This window comes from Pseudoliparis swirei, chromosome 17, assembly GCF_029220125.1.
Source record: "Pseudoliparis swirei isolate HS2019 ecotype Mariana Trench chromosome 17, NWPU_hadal_v1, whole genome shotgun sequence".
Taxonomy (NCBI): domain Eukaryota; kingdom Metazoa; phylum Chordata; class Actinopteri; order Perciformes; family Liparidae; genus Pseudoliparis; species Pseudoliparis swirei.
In genome coordinates, this window is record NC_079404.1 from 10,340,309 (window position 1) to 10,367,197 (window position 26,889).

Sequence of the window (26,889 nt, forward strand, 5' to 3'; positions counted from 1 at the left end):
ATGTAATTAATAAAAACAGACCAAAAACTTTACTGTGCTTTGATATGCTTTAAAAAATAGATACTTATTGTATTATCTATTTAGTCTTATGAGGTGTGGCTACATGTCATCTTGTAGAGTTTGATGAGAGGATCTCAACTAGGACAGTAATTATCACCTTATAGCCATAAGCTGGTGCAGTGAGGTCATACATGGCAGAAGGTGTGACGAGGTGACCCCCACAGACAACAATGACAAAGTCCTCCGCTGATTTCTTTTCAATGATAGGGACCGTGAAAGCTTTGTGGCAGACGTCTCACTTATAGTGCATGCCATAGAGCCACTGTCTGCTAATGCTCTGAGAACATGCCCACCACCAGTAGTCACATCTGTAGAATAGGCTGTCAGTCTTTGAGAGTCTCTGGAAGCCTGGCGCTATGCTGCTGGATGTGTGATACCATGTTTCATATCAATGTCTGTCAAATCCAAGGGGCGAGGCTCACTCACTTGATCTGTGCGCAGATCATTCACTTCCCCTGCTGACGGGAGAGAGAAGGACGTCTTCCCTCTGGGCGGTTCCGTCTTGGATGGCGAGGTAAGTGACACGGGACAAAGAGCCTGTTCTCTCGCCTGTGTGAGGGCAGAGTGAGAGCCGTCTTTACATAATGTTCCATATTATGGATCACGGCGTCTCATTTACTCCCTCAACTTTTAAAGCCTGTTGTTGGAACGTGGCTTTTTGTTGGCTTGAGCATACCACGATTCTCGAGCTAAACGCCACTCTTTCTGATGTCATTTTCTTCTCTATCTACTGCACAATAGTGCTCATTTGGTCTCGCCTCATCAAGAGGAGGGTCTGGAACTGATGTAGTAGTGCATTTTGGTGGATGTAACTCAACTACCGGCTGACTCTAAGGTGTCACTATGTCACTACATCTGAAAGAACTGTGCACTGAATCCTCACCAGAAGCAGTTTTATCACCCATCTGATGGTCACCTAGTGAAAATGGAATCGGTGGGACGTGCGAGCCCCTACCCCGGCCAAAACTGATAGAAGTCATATCCGAGGTACCAAGAGACTCATAATTGACAGCAAAATCCTTACTCAGTCTTCATCTCATACAGTCTCAAGGGGATATAGCTGTTGTTAGCTAAATAAACCTGACAGTCAGATACACTAGAGACAGAATTGCAGCAACAAAGCGATACAGTGGTGAGAAGACATCTGCCCGGTCCAGCGTAGTCATGGACGAGTCACGGCACCAATGTAATCTCTGAGAAGTCTCTTGGCTAAATGAGTCTCATGGAGCTGGTCCGGCGACTGGTAACAACAGTTACAGGGAGTAGGAGGTTTCTATGAACAACTGTTTCCCTTAATGTTGCAGGATCTCTGATGCTGTACACATTGATTGCAGCCCTCACAGATGCCACTTCAATAACAGTGGAATTCCATTTGTCTGCAATTGTCATCTTATTCATACAATTCAGTCTATTAATATATATATATATATATATATATATATATATAGTATTCATTATGCTATGATATATAAATATCATATAATATAAATATACAATATAAATATATTAAATATATAAAAATAAAATATCATATAATATGTATAAATGTAGCAGCAACTTTTTTCATGTTGTTAGTGCTGTGGAGTCTCTTTAAAGAACGACATGGAGAGCTGCTGTTTTGACATGCAGCCCCACTTTCTGCGCGCATGAGAGATTAGCCCAAACATCTAAAATACTTTTGACAAAACAGAGCAATATGATGCCAACTTTCGTCCATGTCCTCCTCACCGTAACCTCAAACCCATCAATAGAAACTCCTCGCTCATTCAACTCGTAGATTTTCGTTTTGAAAGCGCTTTTTTTTTTTTTTGAGCGAAGTTTTTATTTTTATTGAAGGTTCTTTTTTGAGAGTGAAGGTTTTTTTTTGATTGAAGGTTCTTTTTTGAGAGCGAAGGTTTTTAATTTGCAGCAACAAATTCTAGTTTCATCAGCAAAACTAACAATTCATTTACGTACAAACGAGAAATTTGCTCTAAAAACCTTTTTTTGTTTGCGTAATAAAGACACAAATCTACCTTCATACGGGTCTTCTTGGAAGAGAAATGCTTGAACTCGTCGTTGTCATGTCGCTAAAAAAGTGCCTGAAGAGAACATGCAGCTTTGGCCCAAAGCTGAATCTATTTCAGGATGCTGACAGGCTCAATTGTTTATCACTCATTTATATATTTAATTAATTATAGGCTAAACTGCTTAGATCTGTGTCTTTTGGGCCGAATCGATTCGGCCCCAGCACAGCTGAGACATGCAGAGAGGCCGTGCAGGAAAAGTATATATTTTGCACCGATATCCTATTTTACTAATATTACAGGGTATATTCCATATTTCCAAAACACAAATATTAACAATTTGTACAATTTATTAATATTATTATTATGATTTTTGTATACTGTTTTTGTAGCTCAAGGTGGCGCCAGGCTCTGTGGTCCTCTATTGGCCAGCCGCCACTGTCCAAAAGTCGATACACACTTGTTCCGTTGGTTCAGAGGCGCAAATGCTTTGAAGAGGAGCGCGGTTGTTAGGCTCTGGGGTCTTTCTAACCACAAAATGAAATCAGTTTCTCACGTGATTGATAATGTCACATTCCATCTCCATTCAAAAGAACCTCTGCCTGGCGAGAGAAAGTGTGCGCGCTTGCCCTTGATGTCCAGATGGGTCGTGGAGGCCATAGAGGACATGGGCCTTCAGGGAGTCTGGAACCACAACCTGGTGAACCTCATGTTCATTTGTCTTTCTTTCTTCACCTTGTACAACATGCCATCCTGTATGGAGAGCATGGGCCTTTGTCTCAACAGTTTCATCACCGCACCAGACTCACAAGCAGGCTCACGCAAACAGGGCCTCCCTCGATGCTGGACGTTAAAAAAGACTCTGCCGAAGATATCATCCTGCTCTTACAGATTAACCAGTTCACTCCTTGGTAAGTAATCAATCAGGTTGATATCAGCAAGCTGAAAAATAGCTGGTCCTGTGCCTCTCACTTGACTGACACCTCTAGAGTCATGGGCATGTGACAACAGACCCCTCATTGGACTGACCAACAACCAACTGGCAGTTAGTAGTAAATCTAAATGCATCTTTGACTGTCCTATCCAGCATTTCATGTACATGGTTCAGTAAGAAGGCATAAGGTTCAGTTACATGTTCGCCCGGACGAATGACTCCCTACTCATTGTCAACCACACTATTTGGTCCATGGAAATAATTCAGGTTAAAACTGTATGCTGGAAACTTTAAAACCCATCTTTGTTCACATGCATCTAACCTAGGTTTAGTCAATATGTATGTCAATGGATTTATATCAGTCCAGACTGTGAAACATCGCCCTATCAGCCAATGGTTTACTTTCTCTGCACTCATCCGTCCAGTCAGTCGGGGACAGTTTAACATGGCTTCTTTTTAATTTGTTGATGGCCTCTCTCTCTATTGTGAGCTGTGGAAGCCTTGACTTACCTAAATAGAATGATGATAGTAGAGAATCATTCCCAAGAAAGATCAGATTTTCTTGCACAAAGGGTTTTCCCATCAGACTCCATCAGGTCAGCTTCCTGCACATCATTTACAGCCTGCACTTACTTGGATCTGTCCTAACACCATCTCCACATATGACGTGTCACAGAAACTTGACAGACCGGCGAAGAAAGTGACCCTTCTTAAGCGAGTGCTTCAAGTTGTTCGCAGCGAGGCGTGACAAGACCATCTGCAGATGCTCAAGAGCAACCTGTTCAGATGGAGCAAAGGTCATCCAGGTAGGATAACGGGCTTGTGAAGGTCTCATCGTAAAAGATGGACATCATCATTTGCATAAAAGGGGCAGGACTGTTTATCAGACCCTGGGGCATCCTGTTATTTTCATGGAGACGGAATGGGGGAGGAAAACGTTGTGTGTTCTTGTCATCCTCGTGCAGCCTTGTAGAACCCTGATGTGCGGTCCATTGTGGAGAAGAACACATTGCCACCATGCCGCAAGAGTGTCTGGTTGATGAGGCAACAGATGTGCATCCTTCAATGTTCTTGCGTTTAACCCCTGAAGCCATTGCAGACACAAAGATCAGTCGGCTTGACAACCAGGACGATGGAAGATGAATACTCGCTTTGAGATTCACAAATGATCCCCAATCCCTCCATTTCATACAGCGCTGTCCGAAGCTTGTCCTCCACTGAGTGGATTCTGTGGAGAAAATCTGTCACCCCACCACAGTCCATTTTGTACTTTGTAAAGGTGGACTCATACTGCTCCATGAGCCGCAGCAGCTTATCCTTCCACTCGAGGGAAACTTCCCGAGACGAGAGGTCCACATCCTGCAGGCTCATGAGTGAGGATGCGCGATATCTCCTCTTCCGACCCTGGTGTAGGTGGTGAGCTCTGTGTGTATTGCAGACTGGATTGGATGTGCTCTGGTTCTGGTAAGTCTTGCACAGAAAGACAGGGGGACACATCTGCATTTACATGTGTATTCATAAGCTGTGATCAAGAATCAATTGTCCATAGCCTAACTAATATAATGATGTTACATACCATATTAAACAGCCGAGGCGGGGCTACAAGAATATGTAAGCCGTTTGCACATACTCCCAATACAACTTAACCACCAAAGTTATGAATGACCATATATCAATATTAATATCTGGCAAAAGGTCCGACCAAGTAGCTTTGAGGCTTGTGATGTTGTTTGCTTCATGCTACAGGTGAACGGTTTAGCTTTCCATAAAGCCTCTACAACCAACAGATTCACAAGATATCTTTCCATTTCTTCTCAGACAAGAGCGCCAGCAAAACACCCAGCACAGCCATCCATCCCAAAATATTTGTTCACAGCGATTGTAGAGAAATATGACTTAAGTTTGAAGATAAACGGTACTTATCTCCGTCTCTGGTTATATTTCGATCGCAAAATTGTGATGCACTCCCTTTGTGATGCAGAGAAGTGTACCTGACTGGTTTCCTGTCACATTATCCACATGAGTTGGGTTAGTTTTAGCGATTCGGATCCTACGCATCACAAAATATGGAGCCTTTCTAATTCTGGTTGGCTAACAGTGCTGTTAATCTCATTTGGATTGCTATATAGACATATCCCAAAGGCCCTCATGATTGTGACGGCCAAGAAAATAACCAAATTATGGAAAACTATGATTTTTGCACACATTTTGCACGATTATTTGAGTGTACAGAACATTATTTTGATTTATTTAGTGAATGTTGCGGCTGTATTTCGATGTATTGAACACCATTTGTAATAGAAAAGTGAAATAAATAACGTGTTACATGAGAAAATCTAATTTCTGCTTCACTTTATCAAACACTTTAAAGAGAGACTGTTCACATATATTAATATAATATGGGAGAAGTGTAAACCTGCAGCTGTGTTAATCTAAAGAGATGATCAACCTGGAAGTGTTTTTTATTATTTTATTTTTTTATTTTTTTCTATGTTCCATTTTAAATAACTCTTAACCAGTAACTGATATATACAACATTTCAAAAAATCTCACAAGTGTCTAACAGTGCTGTCACCTTTATTATAACACCACCGATATTAAAATAGCCCTTGTGGTTGCGAAAATAGAGTTGTTTTAGTTTAGCTATGTAAATGTTTGCATACCTAAAAACAGCTCAGGTTTAATGGTGAGAGGCGCGTCACGATTTTGACTGGAAACCAGCCATCTCTCCACCAAAATCTATGCAGGCCTTGGTGGGTTCAATGAGGACTGTAGTCCCCACTGCAGAGATGTCAGATGCAGGCAGTTGAGCCCACACATCTTTTGAGTTTAGCCTTGGCGATTGTGTTAGGCATTGCTCCGCCTTCTCATTCATCCGAGTAGGATATATATAGCACTCTTCCTACCACTCAAAGAGCTTTAACACTCGGCGTCATCCTTCACCCATTCATACCCATTCATAAGCTGATGGGAGGGGCTAACCTGCAGATCAGCATTAACAAACATTCACACATTCACACAGAAATATGGGGTTAAGTGTCACGGACACATCGACATAGGCTAGCGGAGCCGGGGATCGAACCGCCGTTCCTCTGATTTAAGGACGACCTGCTCACAACTGAGCCACAGTCGGGTGCTAATTCTGCTAAATGAGGCAACTTGTCATTTGGAGCACTAGTCAACTAGTTTCCCAGACAGAAAAGTAATTATACATGTATTGAATTCAACAGAAATATGATGACTCCCACCTGTGTTCTCCATAAGATGAAGAGGAAACAAGAACAGACATGAAGAAAATGCTGTCAATATATCACAATTGAATGACGAAATAACACTTACCATAGAAATTAAATAAATCCATCTCGCTATCAATCTATCTGTCATCACATATACAGTACATATATGTCAACATATAGAGCACACTTGAACTCACATCCATGGGTTGTGTGTGTATAAGAGACGAGTGTGAGTAAGCTTGGTATCAGCAGAGGGGAGGGGTTGAAAGGATGGATGAGCTCGTGGGATCTTCTCTCGCTCGTATCCTTCCCCGTTCCTCCATATACCTTTCTCCTCCTAATCCTCTCACTCTTTATCTCAAAATCTCTAGAAAATGTCTCTTCTGTCTCTCGCTGCCTGTGCTGCACATTCTCACATCAACAGCTCCACCAGCAGGTAGAAAAATGTCCATCTCAGGTTTAGGCTCCATCCGTCCAAGGCGCTCTCCACATTTCCCCCTGACAGTAAAATGCAGCACATATTTTCAAGGTCCATGCTTTAAATTCCCTGTTAACTGAGAGTTGTTGCAGTGGCGGGAAATTATTTATTGTCATTCAACACACCGCACTGCTGAATCAACAGAGTCACAGGATAAAAGAGTAAGGACGTTGCACATTTTCACAAAGCTTCTCTCGTCATTGCCTGCATATAATTCAACCAACATTATATCCAGTTAACGCTCCGTAAATCAGCTCTTCAACCGTATCTATTACAGGTTGTATGTTCATACTGCTTTTTATTTCCAGTTCTCCATGAAATCCTTACAATACTAACTGTGAGACACACTAAAACACCAGCCCTGTGTTTTCAGGACACACTGACACAATAAAACTTCCAAATCCATCCACTGAGAGGCAGAGATGAGGCAATCTGCACTTGTGTTGTGCCCACATGATCTGGAAACCTCTCCTAATCATTTCAACTCAATAGGAGCCAACTGATTCCGGTGAGATGTGGTCTGCGTTCAAGTTCCTACTCGTGCAGTTCATCAAGTCTTCTTTTGAGCTTTTCCACCCAGATTCCATCTATAAACCTATTCTGGATTGCACTTATTAAGAGGGAAGCCCGTGTGTACACTAGACTGACATGGTTACTGTATGTGTTCAGCTTGTGTTGTGTAAAGTAACCTGATTGGGTTAAATGTCTTCTCATTAAATAATTATGAAAAACCTTGCTTCATTTTTTAATTTGTAGAATTTCTTTCCACTCATATCTTGATTATAGTAAGTGTTGGATTTTTAAAAAACAAATGCGCCACCAGAACCAAGAACATTTGCTGAATAACAAAAATATTAACACCACACAAGGGTTAACTATAAATATTTCTAAAGTTTCTAAATTGTATTTCTTCTGAATAATTATTCAGAAGACATTATATATACATATATACATATATATATCCACATATATACATATATATACATATATATATATATATGTATATGTATATATATATAGTTATTGCAAATTATACAGAAGAAATGTAACATGTTGTTTTTGTTGTGACTGTCCGTTCAAGCCGTCCCATCAGACTCTAAGGTGTTTCTTTGGAGGAGACGGGCGGCTGCTGCTGTCCTTTATCTTGCTGCCTCGTCTCCGAGTCAGGACACACTGCACAAACTCTTTAGTAAATCGACAGAGGGCCGACATGAGAACTTGTCCCATCTTCCAGGTAGTCCAGTGTTTTTTCAGTTCAGTGCTGTCAGAGCGGTACACCAGAGATGACACGGGACACGTGCGTCCTTTCCCAATCATGGAGCTAATACTGAGTAAGCAAGTAACTGTGGTAGTTCGTAGTAGAAATGAAAGTACAAATAAGATACACTTAGACTACATAAGTATATTTATATTTTTGGTATTTTGTTTGGAGATGTGCATTAACAACATTCTTAACTGGCACGTTAACTTTTGTTCTTTCAATAACACCAATAGTAGTAATGGAAGTTATACCAGCATTTACAAAGATGACATAACTGATGTGAAGCCCTCAGCAATCATCTCCTTGTCCAGGTCTGCCCATATCTTCTCAATGTCAATATTGAGTTGTGTCTGTCAGTGTCCAGGTCTGGCCTCTTGAATGTCCCAACTAAAAATCAACATAGAGAAACAGTAATTGGAAAAGTATTTAACCCATTTGCCTTTTTTACTTCAATGTCATATAAAATGTATTAAACCGGATAACTCTGTTATATGACATAAACAGCAAACTGCTACTTTTGAAATTAGGTGCGCTATCAGAGGAGCTGCTAATTGTAGCTCTATTCATGCAGAATACTGAGACTTTTATTTTGTAGGTGGGTTGGGAATAACAAATGTAAGGTGTTTCTAAGACATGGAATTCATCAATTTAACTGGCACATCAAAAGCCACTTTTCAGTTAGCATAAGCAATGACAACTGGAGGATTATGGCCACATTGGTGACGGGAGAACTGAAATTCAAAGTAGGCTACATTGGGGAAAGAAAGTAATGGAAAGCCTTGCGTGATGTCTTTTTTTCTTAAAGAGGTTGATGATGTCCAACATGCGTCTTGTTCTGGAGAGCAGAAGAAACAGCACATTGAGAGGATTTACTGCAAAACATGGTATTGTGAACCAACACTCAGAACACAACATACACCAGAAGGACCATGGATACTCATACAGTCAAAGTGTTTCAACAGAGCACCCAACACAAAGCTTTCATGTGTTATCACTATGAAACACTTGCAGCCAAAGTAGAGAGCAGGAGTGTACATATGGGAAGACTGAGCAACACCCTGTCATTGAAATTGTGAAACCCAGATGTGTAGTCATGGAAACTGACATGATTTCTGCAGACGGGGCACTTCTTTATAGCTATAGAGACACCTTAACTTTGAGAAAAAGGACAGCATTGTTTAACCTACGTTAGCAAGTAGGGGAGTACTCAAACAGAATACACCGATATTGTTTTCCTGTAAAATGTGAGACTCTGTAATTTTATTAAAAATGGTAACGACTCACTAAACTTGTGAGGAAGGCCGGCTCCATCATTGGCTGCAAACTGGACTATCCGGAACACGTGGTGGACAGTAAGACGCTGAAGAAATGAGTGTCCATATTGGAGAACCCGGATCCTCTACGCCAGTGGTTCTCAACCTTTATTCAGTGATGTACCCACTGTGAACATTTTTTTCAGCCAAGTACTCCCTAAACAGCGCAAATCATTTTTGGTTAAAAATAATAATAATATACAGCGCTGTGCCATCAGTATCTGATTTATTGAACTGTAGAAACTGAAGACTGCATTGTTGCATTGAACTGATGCACTTATATTTTAGTGAGAAACTTCACTGATGATCATTGTCAGTCTTGGTGGCAGTGAGGCGACTGCTGTGGTCAAGCTCTTGTCCAGACTAAGTCTGTTTCTTTGTTTTGATCAGTCTTTGCAGAGAAGGAGGCCTTTAGAAGGTTTCCTCTTTAAAAACTCTGGTGGCTTAACCAGCATGATTTGCATGTTTCTGATGCCGCTCAAGGTGTGCTGGCTTCATGCTGCTGTTGGCTAACCTCTCTCCACAGAAAGGGTGGGTTGCAACTTGTGGACGTAAAACTAATTAAAACATAGTCGTCTTAAAACTGACGGGATTTTGCCGGCTCTGGTTTCTTCTTCTTTGGCACTTGTCTCTGTGTTTTCAGCAGCATCGCTGCTCCGCTTCAGCCACGACTCCATTGCTTACGTTTTTAAGGCGGCAGTGATTGCCAGGTTGGGTCCAACCATCCTGATATGGGAGGTACGCAGAGTTTTTAGGATAATACTTTAAATAAACTACTTCATATACAATTAAGTTTATGAACTTACACTTATGTTGTATTGGTTATTAACTAAATTACTATTTTTTAAGGACTTTTGAATGGATGCTAATGGAGCACGTTCTCCAACAGACTGCTTCAGCTCTGCTGTCACAAGGACAGATACAGGAGAACATTCCTGCAACTTGGATACACTGAATACACTTTTAATGTACATGTTATTCATTTTAATTTCCTTTCCTTCCTGTATTGTATATATTGTAAACATGCTCGCTGCTGCTATAAAGAAAGTTCTCCCTGGGGATGAATACAGTATATCTAATCTAACAATTATTGTACATTAAATGCATTTCCAAAGACAAGATAGACATGTATATGTGTTCATAAATATCATAAACAGTGGCATGTGTTGTTGTTTCCGTTTCAGTTGTGTGACTGCAAATTTTGTCCCCACCCAATATTAAGTATTTTTAAACTGAAATGAGGAATATCAAAGAACCAAAACTTGTCTATGAAATCATTTATTCTTGCAAGAAGAGTCACGGTTACACAGAGTCCCTCAGGAGTCTTAAGGGTGAACTGAAGAGTCAATGAAACAACACATATTTAAGGGAAACAAGAAGGAGGATCCAGAAGGAGACATTTGTCTTCAGGTCCTTTCATGAATAATCAAATCATCACATCATCCGATGAGTGACCAAATTATCTGGTCCCGTGATGAGGACACTCAAAGGAAAGATCCTGGAAATTATAACACCAATCAATCATTCTTCATTCTGTCCTCTGTTAGAATTTGTCTCCAAAAGTGATTGTTTCTTTCAAATAGTGTCAAAGATAATATAACTAAGAATATTTAAAATTCCCATTACAGTTGTCAGACATGGGGATGTTGTTCCTGGGCAGTTGAGCTCACTTGTGATGACGCATGTCGGTGGTGGCTTTTCTTCAGTGCGCAGTTTGATTGGGATGTTGTGTAATGATGTTATTCTCTTTCCTTGCTTCGATACTTGTTCTCTGTGCAATGACAATAAAGTGGAATCTGATCTCAATCTGATTTGGCCAAGTACTCCGTTATGACGCAAGCTTCTTGGCCCTTGGCTGTGTATGACATACATGGCACACTGTCCACCAATAATGTCAAGAGAGAGAATAGAGCTGAAACAAGTGGTTTTAAGAACTTCATTATATTAATTATTATGGGGTATCTTAGACCAGTGTGCACGGTCCATAAAAAAAAAAAAAAATCTTGTCTGGTCTTTAGTTGCAGGGCATAGATGTTGCGTGGTTGTGTACAGAATTGGTACATCACAATTGTTTCATTTTCTGTATTTGTCGACACATATGTCTTTAAAATATAGGCATTAGTCATTGGGTGGAATTATGAGACATTTTTATATCATTTCAAATATTCAGAAATTTGCTTTTTGATCGTAAAAATTTAGGACTTTTACATTGGAACAGTAAGAATAATTGAGAGATGTCTTGAACACAAATGCATCAGTCATCTTTTAAAATTGTGAAAGATATGTCGATAGCACCTGAAATATGCAGAAAATGTATATGCTGAAATAAGCTTTTTGAACATACATAAGTAAGACTTCTTTTTTTAAATCTCTTGGTACATTAACGATGTGAGTCAGAGACGTCTTGAACACATTTTAATTAGTCATTGCTTGATTATTGAGAACATTATCTTTATACCACCTACAAATGTCAGAAATGATCTATTTGAAAGGTAGAAAATCAGTTGGTAAAATATCAGATTAGGTAAAGTTAAGACATTTTTGTTTGGATGTGGTCAGAAATGTCCTGAACACATACTGTACATATCAGTCAGTCAGATATAATTAAATTCATCATCTTTCCATTAACCCCTTATATCAAAGAATAAACAAATTTCACGCACAATTGAGTTGTATTTTTTCTTTGGTTACATGTTTTATACCTAATGTGAATATAATTAATTAATTAACATATATGCAAGTACGATTTGTCGACAGCTTTTTCTGTGTCACGTAGATCTTTCGCAGTGTTTTATAACAGTCACCTGTTTGCTGTTCGGCGTTGCTGCCTGTTTTTAGCAATGCATTTAGAGCAAGTCATTTTCATTGTATACACACTTAGCGTTGATTCTGTTTATATAATTAACACCATTTTAATTAGGGTAGTTTGGTGTTCCTGTACACCTGAGCTACAGGGCCATTGAGTTCGCCAGGTTACATGTCGGTGACTAACTCATTTACATCTGCAGGTCATGGCCTTTCTTCGATAAGAGCATTAGCTCACATTTACTTTTATATGATCCAATGACATCTGCACACGTGTATAGAAAACTGGATAAATGCCCAATATGTATCAACTACTGGTACTAACATACTCCCATCGACCCTGGTTTATTTATTATTTCAGATGTATTTATTCTTCTAGTATATTACTTCTAATGTTACCCGGATATGTGCTTGCGCCATAAGGATGTCTTGCATCTGGTCATTGTATTGCCTTGTTGTGAAATACTCTTACTTCCGGGTTATCTTCCGTGCACTGCGTTTTTTCATCAAGCTGTATTTATAAACGTCGCCGCCAGAGGGCGCTGCTGGTATTTCAGCCCGGCGCACAGGCGGAACACGACGTGGCAAGTAAACACTTCACTTCCGGTGTTGTGCGCCGTATTGACGACTGTCAAACCCCAGACTTCCTCGGACTTGGTAGTATGGTTTGATTCATCCCTCCGGTGAGCAGGCTGTTGTCTACATGAGGAGCGGGCTGTAGGAGCTCAGCAGCCGGACAGGAGGGATCATGGTTGGGCTGCTGATGGTGTTTCTCGGGGGGGTTCTGGAGGTCTGCGTCGGAGTCTCGGCGAACAGAGGAGGGTATCCCTCTTTTACGGACGAAATCCCTTTCAAAATCACCTGGCCGGGCGCTGAATTCACGCTGGTGAGTCTCCTTCTTTATAAGCAGCGCTTGGGGAGACGATGCTGTCGACCGTGTGAACTGAAGTGTGCGTGCAACATGTCCGGTTACGCTCCCTCAGCGTTTCAGACTGCACGTGACGCTTTAACGCATGTCTGGATGGTTTCAGCCCGCTACAGGGGGCCTGTACAGGGAAGACGACTTCGTCATCATGACAACAACCGAGAAGGAGAAGTATAAATGTCTCCTGCCCTCCTTGACATCTGGAGATGAGGTAAGCATTTTTTTTAAAGTAAGTTTAAGAGGTGAACTTGAATGTCTTGATGTGGACTGTCTTAATTGTTAATTCTCCTCTAGACTATATCTTCCATTTTATTGGCTGCAAATTCTGTCATATTTTATCTTTGACCATCAAATCTGTGATCTCTTTGCAGGAACGGTTATAGCATAACAATGGAACTTTACATGAACAATTTTAAAAAAACATGCATCCGATCCGATCTGTTAAACACTCTGTTAGACTTTGCCATCTCCGCTATTCATTTTGGGGCCGGCAACGAGCGTGATCAGGTGAAACTGAGACTTGAGTACCAATCTGTTGATGGAAAAAGACGTGACACGCAGCAAGATTCCTCATCGAGCAGCTGCCGTTGTGTTTATTAGTGCTCTTGTGTTCCCTGACTCCCTTGTCTCCCTAACTCCAAACACCTCTGTTGGTTCTTTTGTTGACTCAGGATGACGATAAGGAGTACACTGGGCTCAGTCCGGGGGAACTGCTGGAGCCGCTCTTCAAACGAAGCAGCTGCTCCTACAGAGTGAGACATTTCAATCTCGCTCGCTTACTGCTGTCCATGGAGCGACTGAAACGGTGCTCAGATGGAGCTCACGCTTCATGACCAGAGCATGAGGAAACATGTGACATCTGCTTCCTGAGGCATCGGGTTCAATAGAAATAAATCTAAGCTTTCTCTTTGTTCGGCAACATTTTCAGATTGAGTCATACTGGACGTATGAAGTATGCCATGGAAAGCATATACGACAGTACCACGAAGAGAAGGAGACGGGCCAGGTCAGAGTTTGTGGGGGTTAACGTCGTTTTCCGATGGCATGAATGAGAAGCATGTCGTCCAGTGTGTACTAATCATGTGTGTTTCCACAGAAAATCAGTGTCCAAGAATACTTCCTGGGGAATAGGGCACAGAAGAGAGAGTCAACCGAGACGGGCGAGTTAACTTGCGACTGTAACTTAATGATATTTCTTTATTTCTAATGTTATTTCGTGTTTTAGCATTTGCCTTATTGTGCTCAAGCTAAATTATGATTTTTTTTTTTTCAGATAAAGTTGAAGAGGCAGAACGTGTCAAATCAGCAGCTGAAATGGAAGTAGGTATATTAATGAAACATCCATATTTGCCCGGCTCTCAATACTCCCATTTTGTGTCATGTTTAGTTTCCTCCACTCCGCCCACTCGTGTCCAGGTGACCTCTAAGAACATAGAAGGTCAGCTGACTCCCTTCTTCTCGCTGGAGATGGGAAACGGGACCCCCTGTGTGCTGAAACAGGACGAGGCTCGCTCAACGTCTGTGCTGTACGTCTGCCATCCGGAGGCCAAGCATGAGATCTTGTCCATCGCTGAGGTCACCACCTGTGAATATGAGGTGGTGGTGTTGACACCGCTGCTTTGCGCGCACCCAAAATACAGGTAGTCCGTCAAAACAATGTCAATATTGTGTTTAACCTGTGTGTCGGCGTTCTCCTGAAATGCGTGTTCCTGATTATCAACTTGACATTAATCCCGTGCAGGTTCAAGTCCTCCGCGGTGAACGCCATCTTCTGCCAGGCTCTGGCAGGCTCCCCTTTGCGGCCTCGGTGGCTCACCCAGCTGGACCAGGAGCAAGAGGAGCAGCTGAAACCGCCTTTCAGCACCACCACCGGGGCCAGAGAGGTGAGACATGAAGTAACGAGGACGGGTGTGCGCTGCCGCCGCCCGGCTCACGTCTGTCTTCGATGGGTTACAGGAGCGGACGTCACCGGTGAGAGAGGAGGCCTTCACCTCCACTCACAAACCCATGACGGTAGCAGGGCAGTCTCAGGTCACTGTCGGCAGCACGCACATCTCTCGTTTGACGGATGATCAGCTGATCAAGGAATTCCTGAGTGGCTCCTACTGTCTGCATGGGGTGAGGCCTGTTCCATCAGTCTCCCCCGAGCAGTGTCATAATGAACAACTCTGACATATCACTCTCTGAATCTGTGTGTTGCAGGGCGTAGGGTGGTGGAAATATGAATTCTGTTACGGCAAGCATGTCCATCAGTACCATGAGGTAAAGCGTTCTGCTCGTGTCCGTGTGGAAGCAAACATGGACTTTTAGTGTCAATTTAGGCTGTTGCTTTTATTTTTTATTACCGTCGGGCTGCATCTAAAACATATTTTCATTAATTAACAGTTTGCAGATGGATCATTTGATAGATAAAAGAAGGAACACAAATAAGTTGCCATATCTGCTTGAAAACCGATACTTCCATTCTCCAAATGGGAGGGGCCATTTAATGTCCTGTTAATTGATCTATCGATAAATGTTTCGACTTTTAGGTTTTATTTTAATCCCGTATGTGACGTGGTTTGGTCCAGTGATTTGAAATGATCCTCGGTGCCCCCAGGATAAGGCCCAGGGAAAGAACACCGTGGTGGTCGGGAACTGGGACGCCATGGAGCACAGCGACTGGGCCAAGAACAACGTCGCCCGATCCTACCAGCTCAAAGACGATGGGGTGCAGAAAGTCAAGTAGGCTGTTCGTGTTGTGAAGCCGAAGTAAACTGAGATTGTAGTTTGTTACACATTGCATAAATTCCTCTGCTTCGTGACAGGTTGGTTTCCCACTTTTATGGCCATGGGGACGCGTGTGATCTGACAGGGAAGCCCAGACAGGTCATTGTCAAGCTCAAGTAAGTGGACCGTGGGGAGGAGCCGCCGCGGGTCAACGCGCGAGGAAGACACTCCCCCGATGAGTCACTCATCTTGTTTCTCTTCTCTGTCAGATGTAAGGAGTCCGAGTCTCCCCACGCTGTCACGGTCTATATGCTGGAGCCTCAGACGTGTCAGTACATCCTGGGGGTAAGTCCTCTCGTCACCAGCCTCGGCCACTGCAGAAGAAACATCCAACTATCCGGCTAATGCTGGACCTTAAGTAGGGCGCTTCCCCTCTACAGACTTCAATAAAGGGACAATCCAACACAAATCTCTCTAATCTATAACGCAACACGAATGTACAAGCGACTTTAACTTTCGTTTTTAGATTTGTATTATTTAGATGGTTAGATTAGTGCCGCTGCTCGCCATGTTGGTGCCCTAAGCGTAACTCCTTCACGATGCCCCCCCTGAGATAGGAAAGGGAGCCACGGCGAGCGGTGTCGACGGGTGGGGGGGGGGGGCATGACATGCTGTTGTGTAGAGACGATCAATAGAGAAAACTAGAACGGGCACTCGGTAGAGCGCATACTTTCGCATTTCACAAGATTGGGCATTGAATTATGAACATGTTGGCATTAGTTGCATGCCAATTGGATACAAATTGACCGCTATGGTAAAAAGATTTTTACCTTTTCATGACTTTGACCCGATCGATCCCAAAATCTAATCAAATGGTCCCCGGATAATAACCAATCATCCCACCAAATTTCATGCGATTCGGTTTAATACTTTTTTAGTTATGCACGTAACACTCATACAAATAAATAAATCAATACACGGCGATCAAAACATAATCTTCCGCATTTTCAATGCGAAGGTAATTACAGGGTGGCGGGTGGCGGGCGGAGATTTCAGGGTGGTGGGGCTCCACCCTGTTATAATGGTAGGGGAAACACTGTATATAATATGTGTCCGAGGTAATCTTAGATAATTTGAGATGATTGACATCTATTTATTTTGTCCCCTAGGTTGAGTCCCCGCTCATATGCCGGATTCTTGACACTGCTGATGAATATGGACTTCTGTCAATCTCCAGCTAAATTAGCAAAGATCAGATGACGGCAACGGGACACGAAGGACAGAGAGATGCACATGGAGAGAGAGAGAGGACATTTATCATAAAGGTGGAAGACCACTTGGCGGATAAGCCCAAACCGAGGTTAAACTTGAGGCTGGACTTCACTTGTCGGTGCAACATGCTTCGTCCAGCAGGCGGACTCTGACTTTGTGATGACTCAGTGAATTGGTGCGGACGCCTCACTCCACAAGGCCTGTGCTCCATATCGACGCTTCACTTTGTGTTGGTTAGTTGCAAGCAAACGAGTTCTGAATCAAGGGGATCTGTTAACATCAGGGGAAATCACATTATTCATGCATTTATTTACTTTCAGGTTGTTTTGTGTGTGAAATGAAATAAGTAGCTGCTTGGCTGTCACTTTGTACTTGTAGATAGGGGGAAGCAAAGTGTGTGTTTTGTTAATTTACAGGATGAGTGAGTGTAACTTATGCGTTAGTGGAATAGCAACGAAAGTGAATGGTCGATTAAAATGTCCTTTACGTTTGTCGATGCACACTGGAATCCTGATTAATGCTGCAGCGATACACGCCTGGCAGCAAAGAATAAAACTGAAACATGGAATCTCAATTCTAGTTTTGCAGTAACGACCAGGGGGGGGGGCACTTGATTTGATTTGACAGATAAAGACATTGTGGCATGTCTTCTTAATACGTGGATGTCTATTTGTCATTGCCTCTACACATGTATTTTAATTTGAGTATTGTTCTTCTTTGGCATTTGAATGAACCGTAGGAAGCATGTGTAAAATAATAACTAACTTCCATCCTGGAAAGAACAGTGTGGATTCTCCATTGGAGGCCATGGGACGTCATGGCCACCAGAGGGCGCTGATGTCATTTCCTCCACTGGACGTGTAAAGAACTCACAAACTGAAGTGTAGAACAGACAGCCATTTGTTTTTCTAATGTTTTTTTTAAAAACGGACGTTAATATAGAAGAGAATACATCATTAGTTGAGACAACATGCCAACTCAAATTGTTTAGTCCCGACTTAGCATCTCTCTAGCGATAAGATAACCTACGTGTTGCTTTTACATTAATAACGAGCACAATGACGGTGTTGAACCCCAGCAGACATGAGGCTCAGTATCCTGCCAATCAACCAGCATTACTATCATTTATTTAGCCAAATGATACAACCAGGGCTGCAAGTAAGAATTAGTTGCGTTACTGAATAATTGCATTATTTTCTGCATTTATTTTTTCCCAATTTCATGAAAGAGCCAAATGTCACAACTTGAAAAAGTTTTGGTCTGATCGACAGCTACATCAAAGATAAGTTTACAAATATGACAAAGCAAATATTTGTAGAGTAAATGCATGTCAATCGACTAATTGATTATGTAGGGTCTAGATCAAAAACAATTAAACTGAGATGCACTGTTCTTGTCAAACATTTATTGTGTTGAAAACTGTATGCGGTTCACAAATACATTTCTCTTAAGAAGCAAAAGTTCATCAAAGTAGCAACCGCATGCCATCTGGCAAGCAACGTGTGGGCAGCCACGTGTGGGCAGCCACGTGTGGGCAGCCACGTGTGGGCAGCCACGTGTGGGCAGCCACGTGTGGGCAGCCCCCCCCCCCCAGCAGCTTGGAGCTCTCGGCCACTTGAGAGGAACCAGCAGTGATCTGGAACGGCAGTCTTTGCCTGCAATGAAAACCTCCAGAGTATCGGGTTAGAACGGCACATGCGTGCGCAACGCAGGGGCAGATTAACGTGAAAATGCCGTAAAAACGAATCAATTACAGTCAAGGACTTCTGGATAAGACACTTTCATAACAAATCTATTGCTTGTTTTTTTTTTACTTTCACGGCCAGGCTTATAACACTGGTTCTCACTTCTCGAAACTGGACTCGTATTTCCGACGTAAAAGAGGACAAAAGGTTAATACAGATTCCAAATACATAACATGGGCCTCTTGTTGTGCTCCTCTTTTGATTCACATTTGATTTAAAGCCATGGAGCGAGTGCGCGCACCTGTTCTGATCCATCAGACGGAGGGAACGGGAATCTGGTGCACCGAGGCGCTCTCAAAGTCTTGCAGTGCGTCCTGGTGAGTGTGGTAGTGCATGGCGACGTACGACTTGGCGAAGGCAAACGTCTGCGAGCCGACGGGCTGCAGGCTGGTCGGGGAGCTGGGCCCCGCAGAGGGACTGCTGTTGTAGATACTATAGTAGGGCTCGATGCGGGTGTTGATCGGCGTAGAGGTACTCTGGGGGCGGGGCTTGCGTGCACCTGTGGCCCTTGGACTACCAGCACAATCCCTGGAGTGACTGGGGCCGCAAGCCTGGTCAACCAGCCTCCTCTGGGGTTTGGGCGACAGGACGTAGGCCGAGTTGGTCTCGTGATGGGAGGATTTATTGCGATTGACTTCCAGGCTGCCCTTCCCCATCGCATGCAACCGAGTCTTTTGCTTGCAACAAAGAAAGCCCAGTGCCGCCCACTGGATGCACCAGAGCACGCGGCGGCGGAGGCCGGCACTGTTGCGCGAGTACACAAAGGGATTGATGCCCGACTTGAGGAAAATGAGCACAAAGCCGCAGAGTTCAAACTGGTAATGTGCAAAGCTGCTCTCCGGCGACAACACGTCCCACGCCAGTGAAACTCCCATCGGCAAGCAGCAGAGCAGCACAGAGAACACGATGACCACACAGGTGACAACGGCCTTCGAGTCTTTGGCTGTGGCCAAGTTGACCGTGGACACCAGCTGACAGCAGGTGGCCCCGTGGGCGGCCCCTGGAGCCAGAGGCTGGCTGGTCTTGCCGACGTACGAGTGCGTCTGAACTTGGTGCAGCTTGTCGTACGTCTGGCTGCAGCACACGGACGGGTCTTGGACGGCACGCCGCATGCTCTCAAAGCCGGCTGCGGCGAGGGGGGGTGGGGGAGGCGGGCACGTGGCATCGACGGCGGCGACCGGACATTTCCTCACTTGTGCGTTCTTCCTCAGCGTCCGAGCGATCATCAGATAGGACACCGACACCACAGCCACGCAAAAGGCAAAGTCCGCCAGGTAGACGTACAACACGACCCGGGCCCGTCCGCCTCCGAGGCCAAAGTGGGGCAAGCAGGGCCCGTCTCCACGCGGGTACGCTCGCATGGCGAGGAGGGCGGCCATGGTGAAGCTGGACGCCCACAGCAGGGCGGCGAGGGCCAGCGTGCAGGGGAAGGAGGCGGTGCGGTTGGGCTGCTGCCCCAAAACCATGCGCAGCCGATGCAGAGCGATGACGGCGACCGTCTCCAGGGACATGATGATGAAGCCCGAGCTGGTCAAGTGGAAGGTGAAGCAGAAGCTCTTCGACACGCCATCCCCTCCGTCGGCGTCCAGGAAGAGCACCAGTGCAAACATGGGAGCGGTCACGCAACAAATGAACAAGTCGCAGAAGGACAAGTTGAGGATCATGAAGTCGAAGTTGGTGCGGAACTTGCGAAACACCGGGTCGAAGAAGGACAGGAACACCACAAGGTTGCCGTAAGAGCCCATGCAGAAGATGAAGATGAGGAGGAGGGAGCAAAAGGTCAAGGTAGCAGTGTGGATCACAGCCCAACTGGATGGCGTGTGTGTGCCCAGGGTGCCATTGAAGTTCTGCTGTCTTGGCACATCCACCAGGTCGGATGGCGTAACAGAGGTGTTCATTGTATCATTACACTTTATAAGGATCCCGCGGTCATCGATGTCAGCGTCATTCCTCTTTGTGGAAGAAGTGCATGCTGGTCACAGGAGCTGCTGCTGGCGCCATTGCTGCCACCTTGGGTCAGGGGGAGTGCTACAAGAGGATATAAGTCATATATTAGCTATAGTGTGCAGTAGATCACATGTGACACACTCATGATTGATGAACGGGAGAAAATGTATCGTTGACCGCAAATGGTACATTTCTTAAGGAGCGGTGGTACATGTTAGACGCACGCCACAGTGGGCTATTAACTATGCACCTCTGCATTTGGCCAATTATACCTTACACCCCCCCCCCCCCACCCCCACACTCCTTCTCCTCCCAACACACACGCAGCGTCTGCTGAAAACCAGTGGAAATATGTGTATCAATGTATTCCGAATGCATCTAGATTGTATGTTCCATGGCTCTGATCAATACGATGAGAAAATGTAACATACCGTGTGTAATCGATCGCGCGTCCATCATCATTTGACACACAGCCCATCTCGATTTTAAAGCAATACGATAGAACGTGAACGCACCGCGGCTTCGGGGGGAGGGGAGCAACAAAAAACACGTAATTCAACGACAGATCACCCAAAAGCGGCCAATTGACAAACAATGCGATCAAAAGACGTTTCCTTACGTGTCCGTGTTAATGGAGTCAGAGCGCGCAGAAGCACAGACGGATGATCGCGTATTCGTTTTCTCGGCGACGTCTCCATCCTCACACCGGAACGACGGCCGCTGGACGTGCGCTGAGACACGATGGATGAAGTCACTGCCTACGTATCTGGGCACGAGCTCCGCATCCAGGTGTTCATCCGGAGCTCTCCGCTCTCCCCCCATCGGCGACAACACCACGGCGAGGGGCCGCCGTCCGCAGCTTTACTCCAGGGTCACACGATTTGAAAGAATGTGTCTGTTACGCCATATTAAGACTTCAGATGAGCCTGTAGCCCCCCCCCCCCCTCTCCATGGCAACATACAGTATAGCGTTTACTAAACATGGTGGCCCGATAGTATTCACAATGGTAACATTACGCGGTACGGTTACACTTACTTTCACATATTATAGAGATGCTTGGCATAATAAATTATCAAACACATCTACATATTATTTAATTTCCCGCTTTTCACTGCCGTCCTTCGGAAGAGCGCCTTAACAACGTCGTTGCTAGGCGACACGCAGTGATGGCGGAGCATGGAGGTCCAATATGGCGCTCAACCTCCATTCATGGGGTCCGACTGACTGAAGAAGAAATATACTCACCATTTTACAGTCGCATCGTTTCCTGTAGATACTTTACCAGTGTAATACTTTTTATTTGAAAATGACCACGTTATGTGTTTTTGCGAAGACTTTAAAAAAGAAAAATGAAATGGTGCCTTTGGAGTTGCTTTATATTATTCAGACAACTTAAGTTAAAAGAATAAAGAATTTGTTTGTTTTTTTACAAACAATTTATTGACATCTTATTCAATCAGCAAACAGTACATCTAAAAAAAGAAAGAAAATAATGAATGCAGTTTTGGCACTAAACATCAGGTATGTGTGGACTGATTTCAAATCATCAGGGGAAAGCAAACCAAAATCTCAGTGGGTTTTAGGAAAACGGTAAATTAGTTTAGGGATAAGAGGCATGAGGTCACAATTATGGACAGACGGTTTGGTATTTTTTTTGAGACATGAAATGGTAATCAAACGGTTCTTCACAGCAAACGCATCACACAACACAGCAGTGGGGAGCCGGCCCTCTCCCTTTCTTTGCAAGAACTAAATGACAACAGGCTACATTGCTAAAAGCTCAGCAATCTATTGCATCTCAGTAATACCTTCTATGAAAAAGTAGCAGTTCAAAAAAGTCAAATAAATAAATAAATATGTTTGTGCATATTTGCTCTACCATGATATATCCATGCATGATGCATATCATCATCTATAGATCAAACAGCCATACAAACATTGCGTGTTGCAGGTTTGGGTCTAATGGGAAGAGCCCATTGTTCCACAGTCGGTCCTCTTCCCTACTGGGAGACAGCAGAGCGTGTTGCACACTGGACATCGTGTCGGCTCCGAGTTGATACCGTCTGGGACACTGGCAGAGGCCTTCAAGCATCCCATAAACACACACGCATACACAAGAAATGAAATAGGAAATAAAATCTGTACAGTAATTTTACAAACTGCAGGTCATTCATCCCTGCTATGATTGATCCTTAAATATTAAGTATAGTAGAAATGTAATTGAGCTAAATACATGAATACACAACTTTTCATTCATTCCTTGAGCCACAACTCGGTTGTGTCACTCTTCTTCCGAGAACAGGACCCTCCTCCAAAATGCATGTGGTATCCGTCCAGGCGGGGGGGGATATCCCAAACTGATAAAGGAAATCAAAAACAAGCATTACTTGAAAAAGGTGGCTCAAGTCTCTTCTCCCAATAAATGATCCCTCAGCCTCGTTTGACCGTATTCAGTAATGAACAATAATCAAGTTAAATGTCTCGTGGATGTGCATGTGAACATATTCAGGAATAGTTATCTTTCAAGAACAGTATGAAGGTGAAATGCTGTACCTGGTGTTAGGCATAGTAGCAGGGGGAGACCAGGAGGTCAGTCAGGACCAGCAGTTGGTCATCTGTAAAATGCTGCTTATGTTGCTGCCAGTTGTCATGGTGAGTCCGTCGAAAGTTTGATAGAGTTTTCTTCACAGTCATCTAGTGGGCCACAGACACAAGTTATGGGATTTCTTACAGGAAATGGAGTAAATCCAGTAAATAATTGACATAGCACAGGTTTTGTTGACTCCAAAAGGCTGAACAATAATCCCACGGCACCCGTATTAACGTGGAAAGTAGGTGATCACACATACTTCGATGGGTTGCGTGTCATTCAGGTGAGCGCTCAGGTCCATCAACAGCTGAGGCATCCAGGTGGGCACATCATACGGGCTGGAGAGAATACACGCACTCAAGCCGAGAACACCCGCATGGCGCCGCACCAGGTCTACAAACACACACAAAAAGGAGGATTTCCATTCAAATGAGGACCTCATATCGAGCGGATAAGCATATATTCCAGACGAGTGACTGACCAGCGGATGGTATAGTGTCCACTGTCGAGCCGAGCTCCCTCGTCCTCTTCTTAGGCAAGCGGGTCTTGCAGAGAGCCTCAAAATGTGTCTGCATGGGGGTGTCCATGGACAGGAAGTTGCACTGCAGGAAGCCACTGAGTGTCGTTGCAGCCATTTCTCTGACCTGGAAAACGACAAAAAGGCAGAAAGAGTAGATGAGTTGAAGTTCAAAAAGTATTGCGTCACTACAGTGCAGTATAGTTACAACTCACTGATAATGTACACGATAACACAGATGATTATTCTGGAACTTGCTGGTGGTAATTAACAATGTCCTAAAAAGGCAAAGAGAAGGGAAAAAAAGAAGCTAAACCAGACATCGCTTGAATTGTCGGATATTTGAAATATATATTTCATACTACATTGTATTCCATAAAGTTGAGAATGTAAAGTGCCCCTCATTGACAAGTTGACTGAAAGAGAGCCGGGTTGTTCCCAATTCCCGTGTGTATGTTGGGGGAGGGGGGGCTTATCTATGATGGACGTTGAGATCGTCTTTTACACATTCAAGGTTTCTTTTCTCAGTGAAACTTTCAGCAGAAAAAGGTCAACTCTGAAATGGGTATTATGCCGATTTATGAGCGGCGTAGTCCAGAGGAACGGCCTTTTTAGATCACGTAGGACCAGATCAGAGCCTTCTTCTTAGACAACAGTGTACCTTTTTTGTATATACACTAAAGAAAACGTGGTCTCTTAAAAGGAAGCTGGTGGTTTAACTCGATTCCGCATAGCGTCTCCAGTTTTTTCCATTTTACCCAAAATGTTCCGTTTGTTTTCTTTGCTCCTCGTCTTTCTCTTTGGTTTTCTTCCGTTTGCCTCTGCCTCGTCTTTGAATGTCTAGAAAAGCGCTATATAAATTCAAGGTATTATAATTAACAGTATAATAAAAGTAAAGGGTCACTTCTTGCATTAAATGCATCTTCCTGAAGAAATGAGAACAATGAAACTAACAAGCCTAGTTTATAAGAGGCCAAATAAAAATGGCTACTTCCAGCCATCCCCCACTTCTCCTTTGTCTCCACACCATCCCTCTCATCCTCCTTCAATCTGAACATTATCTCCATGGCAACAGATTACTGCAGCCTGTGGTTTCCATAGCAACAGCTAGAGGACTCGAGGTGGGGGGGGGGCAGGAGGAGAGTGCTGAATCACTTCAGTCGAGCTGAAAGACCCGCGAGCATATACACGCATGTATTGTCCAATATCTTGGTGAACATTTTAAAATACTCAGTTTGCTCTGGCAGTGACCGTACGCCACGCTGACCACACGTTGAAGCTTTACATTTGAATGATTTGAACGTCAAACAGTTGTTAATGTCAGCTTGTTTTTACCTCCAGCTGTTCGTCCTCAAGCAGTCGCACCACCAGAGCCCGGATGCCGTCCACTGCTTTCTGGTCACTCATGTAGGTGAACAGGTTATAAAACACCATTATCTGGAGGTACGTGAGCACCGTGTAGCGAGCGTGCCAGGAGCTGCTGCCAGAAATCTGAAACACACGACAATAAGCCCTTTCTCCATCAATAACATACCGTGAGAATGTCTTTCACAAGAGCCACTGGCCCTGCAGGAGCCCTGCACTTAGGATCTCTTCTTTAATGGAGCTCCATTACAGACGTAGAGAATATCAAATAGATTCTACAGTTAAATCAGAATCTGTGTGCATGACCAAGTCAATGTGTGCATGTGTGTCTGCAGCTTGGAACTGTTCAGTTTCTCATAGTTAGTTAATTACCTTTTCCATATGTTGTTGACAATTGCATAGAAAAAAAATGGTCAGTTACCCTTTTTCAGGTTATCTCATTTATAACAGCAGGGCGCTGTACACTATTGTACGGACACAATGTATAACTAGAACGGGCACTCGGTAGAGCGCATACCTTCGCATATCACAAGATTGGGCATTGAATTATGATCATGTTGGCATTAGTTGCATGCCAATTGGATAACAATTGACCGTGCTATGGTAAAAAGAAGATTTTGACCTTTCCATGACCTTGACCTTTGACCTGATCAATCCCAAAATCTAATCAAATGGTCCCCGGATAATAACCAATCATCCCACCAAATTGCATGCGATTCGGTTTAAAACTTTTTTTGTTATGCGAATAACACGCATACAAATAAATAAATAAATATATAAATAAATAAATAAGTACACGGCGATCAAAACATAACCTTTCCGCATTTTCAATGCGAAGGTAATAAGCAACAGCTACTAAAGGCCCAGTCATGTGTGATGCAGGTGAAAAGTGGAGAAAAAACCAGCGCCAGCTGCCTGATGACTCACCTCCTGCAGAGCACTGAGGACCATGGGGATCTGGTCTGCGTAGAGGAGTCCCTGAGACATCAGAGACAGGCAGGTCTTTGCGTCCCTCTTAAGTTCATCGTAACTGTCGTCATTCTCAACCGGAGCGATCTGGAACCGAGGACGGAGACAAGCAGGTGTCATGTTAAGCCCCGATGCGGTGCATCCACCGAGCGCCAAGACATAAAGTTGGTCGTGACGCGTGTTTCACCTTGAAGAGCAGCGGAAGCAGCCGCAGTTGTTCTGGGACAGCAGTGGAGAAGGAGCGACCAGCACTCGCAATGAGCCACTTAAGCACTGCAGACATTTGAAGACAGATATTTTGATACTTAAAGAATTATCTTCTGTTTAATTGCAGGTGTTGATTAAAAATAGATTCATTTTCTGCTTTAAAGTAACTCCCGATTGTTTCAAACATTCCTACAATAACCAGCATTCATAGGACCAATGACGGGCCGGCGACCAACCGGTTTTGAGAAGCTTGATGGCTTGTGTCCTTTCATCCTGCTCTCCCACGTCATTCTCCTCAACCACGTGGTTCTGGATCTCCTCATCGCCCTCGATGAGAGGCTTCAGCTGCAACAGAATCCGCTCAGTGAAGTCTGCGATGCGGGGGGAGGTAGTTGGCTGAGTGTATGGCAAGTTGACGTCGATCATGAAGATGTACGTGAGCACACTGGAAGGATACCAAACCAGAGAGGATGAGACGCGACGCACAACACATGAAGAAAGAGTTTGTTAAAAGCAGGGCATCATGACAAATAGCACAGTCACTGATGT

The 26,889-nt window shown here is 43.8% G+C and overlaps 3 protein-coding genes and 1 long non-coding RNA gene across 9 annotated transcripts in view; 2 read left to right on the forward strand and 2 right to left on the reverse strand.

The window, feature by feature from the left end:
• Positions 1-2,702: 2,702 nt before the first annotated feature.
• Positions 2,703-5,340, forward strand: LOC130207485 (uncharacterized). The gene is made up of 2 exons (XR_008834297.1): positions 2,703-2,977; positions 3,966-5,340. It is a non-coding gene; the product is annotated as an uncharacterized LOC130207485 (long non-coding RNA).
• Positions 5,341-12,690: 7,350 nt separating this feature from the next.
• On the forward strand, positions 12,691-17,573 carry erlec1 (endoplasmic reticulum lectin 1). Of its 2 annotated transcripts, none has more exons than XM_056436005.1 (14): positions 12,691-12,979; positions 13,125-13,229; positions 13,690-13,770; positions 13,947-14,024; positions 14,115-14,196; positions 14,292-14,338; positions 14,435-14,658; positions 14,760-14,901; positions 14,975-15,136; positions 15,221-15,280; positions 15,618-15,742; positions 15,826-15,903; positions 15,997-16,072; positions 16,897-17,573. In XM_056436005.1, the coding sequence occupies exons 1-14, from the start codon at positions 12,842-12,844 to the stop codon at positions 16,966-16,968; spliced, it is 1,470 nt and encodes a 489-aa protein (XP_056291980.1). In that variant the 5' UTR covers positions 12,691-12,841; the 3' UTR covers positions 16,969-17,573. The 2 variants fall into 2 exon arrangements, with proteins under 2 accessions (XP_056291980.1, XP_056291981.1); XM_056436006.1 differs by having other exon boundaries at positions 14,115-14,178.
• An 822-nt stretch (positions 17,574-18,395) lies between these two features.
• On the reverse strand, positions 18,396-21,610 carry gpr75 (G protein-coupled receptor 75). 3 transcript variants are annotated; one of them, XR_008834281.1, is made up of 4 exons: positions 21,311-21,610; positions 21,123-21,211; positions 18,556-20,772; positions 18,403-18,487 (listed from the first exon to the last, which is right to left on the reverse strand). XR_008834281.1 is itself a non-coding variant. In XM_056436003.1 (3 exons), exon 3 carries the CDS (start codon positions 20,640-20,642, stop codon positions 18,999-19,001), a length of 1,644 nt encoding a protein of 547 aa, XP_056291978.1. In that variant the 5' UTR covers positions 20,643-20,772; positions 21,123-21,211; positions 21,311-21,610; the 3' UTR covers positions 18,396-18,998. The 3 variants fall into 3 exon arrangements, 2 of the variants coding, with proteins under 2 accessions (XP_056291978.1, XP_056291979.1); XM_056436003.1 differs by having other exon boundaries at positions 18,396-20,772; XM_056436004.1 differs by lacking the exon at positions 21,123-21,211 and having other exon boundaries at positions 18,396-20,772.
• A 495-nt stretch (positions 21,611-22,105) lies between these two features.
• The window catches only part of psme4a (proteasome activator subunit 4a), a 30,054-nt gene continuing 25,270 nt past the window's right edge, over positions 22,106-26,889 (reverse strand). For all 3 annotated transcript variants that reach the window (XM_056435170.1, XM_056435172.1, XM_056435173.1), the window contains 8 exons: positions 26,577-26,785; positions 26,321-26,406; positions 26,092-26,220; positions 25,135-25,290; positions 23,764-23,926; positions 23,542-23,675; positions 23,246-23,386; positions 22,106-23,049 (listed from right to left, as the gene is read on the reverse strand). In XM_056435170.1, coding sequence (XP_056291145.1) covers positions 23,252-23,386; positions 23,542-23,675; positions 23,764-23,926; positions 25,135-25,290; positions 26,092-26,220; positions 26,321-26,406; positions 26,577-26,785 — 1,012 coding nt within the window. In that variant the 3' untranslated portion in view covers positions 22,106-23,049; positions 23,246-23,251. The remainder of the gene's footprint in view (positions 23,050-23,245; positions 23,387-23,541; positions 23,676-23,763; positions 23,927-25,134; positions 25,291-26,091; positions 26,221-26,320; positions 26,407-26,576; positions 26,786-26,889) is intronic.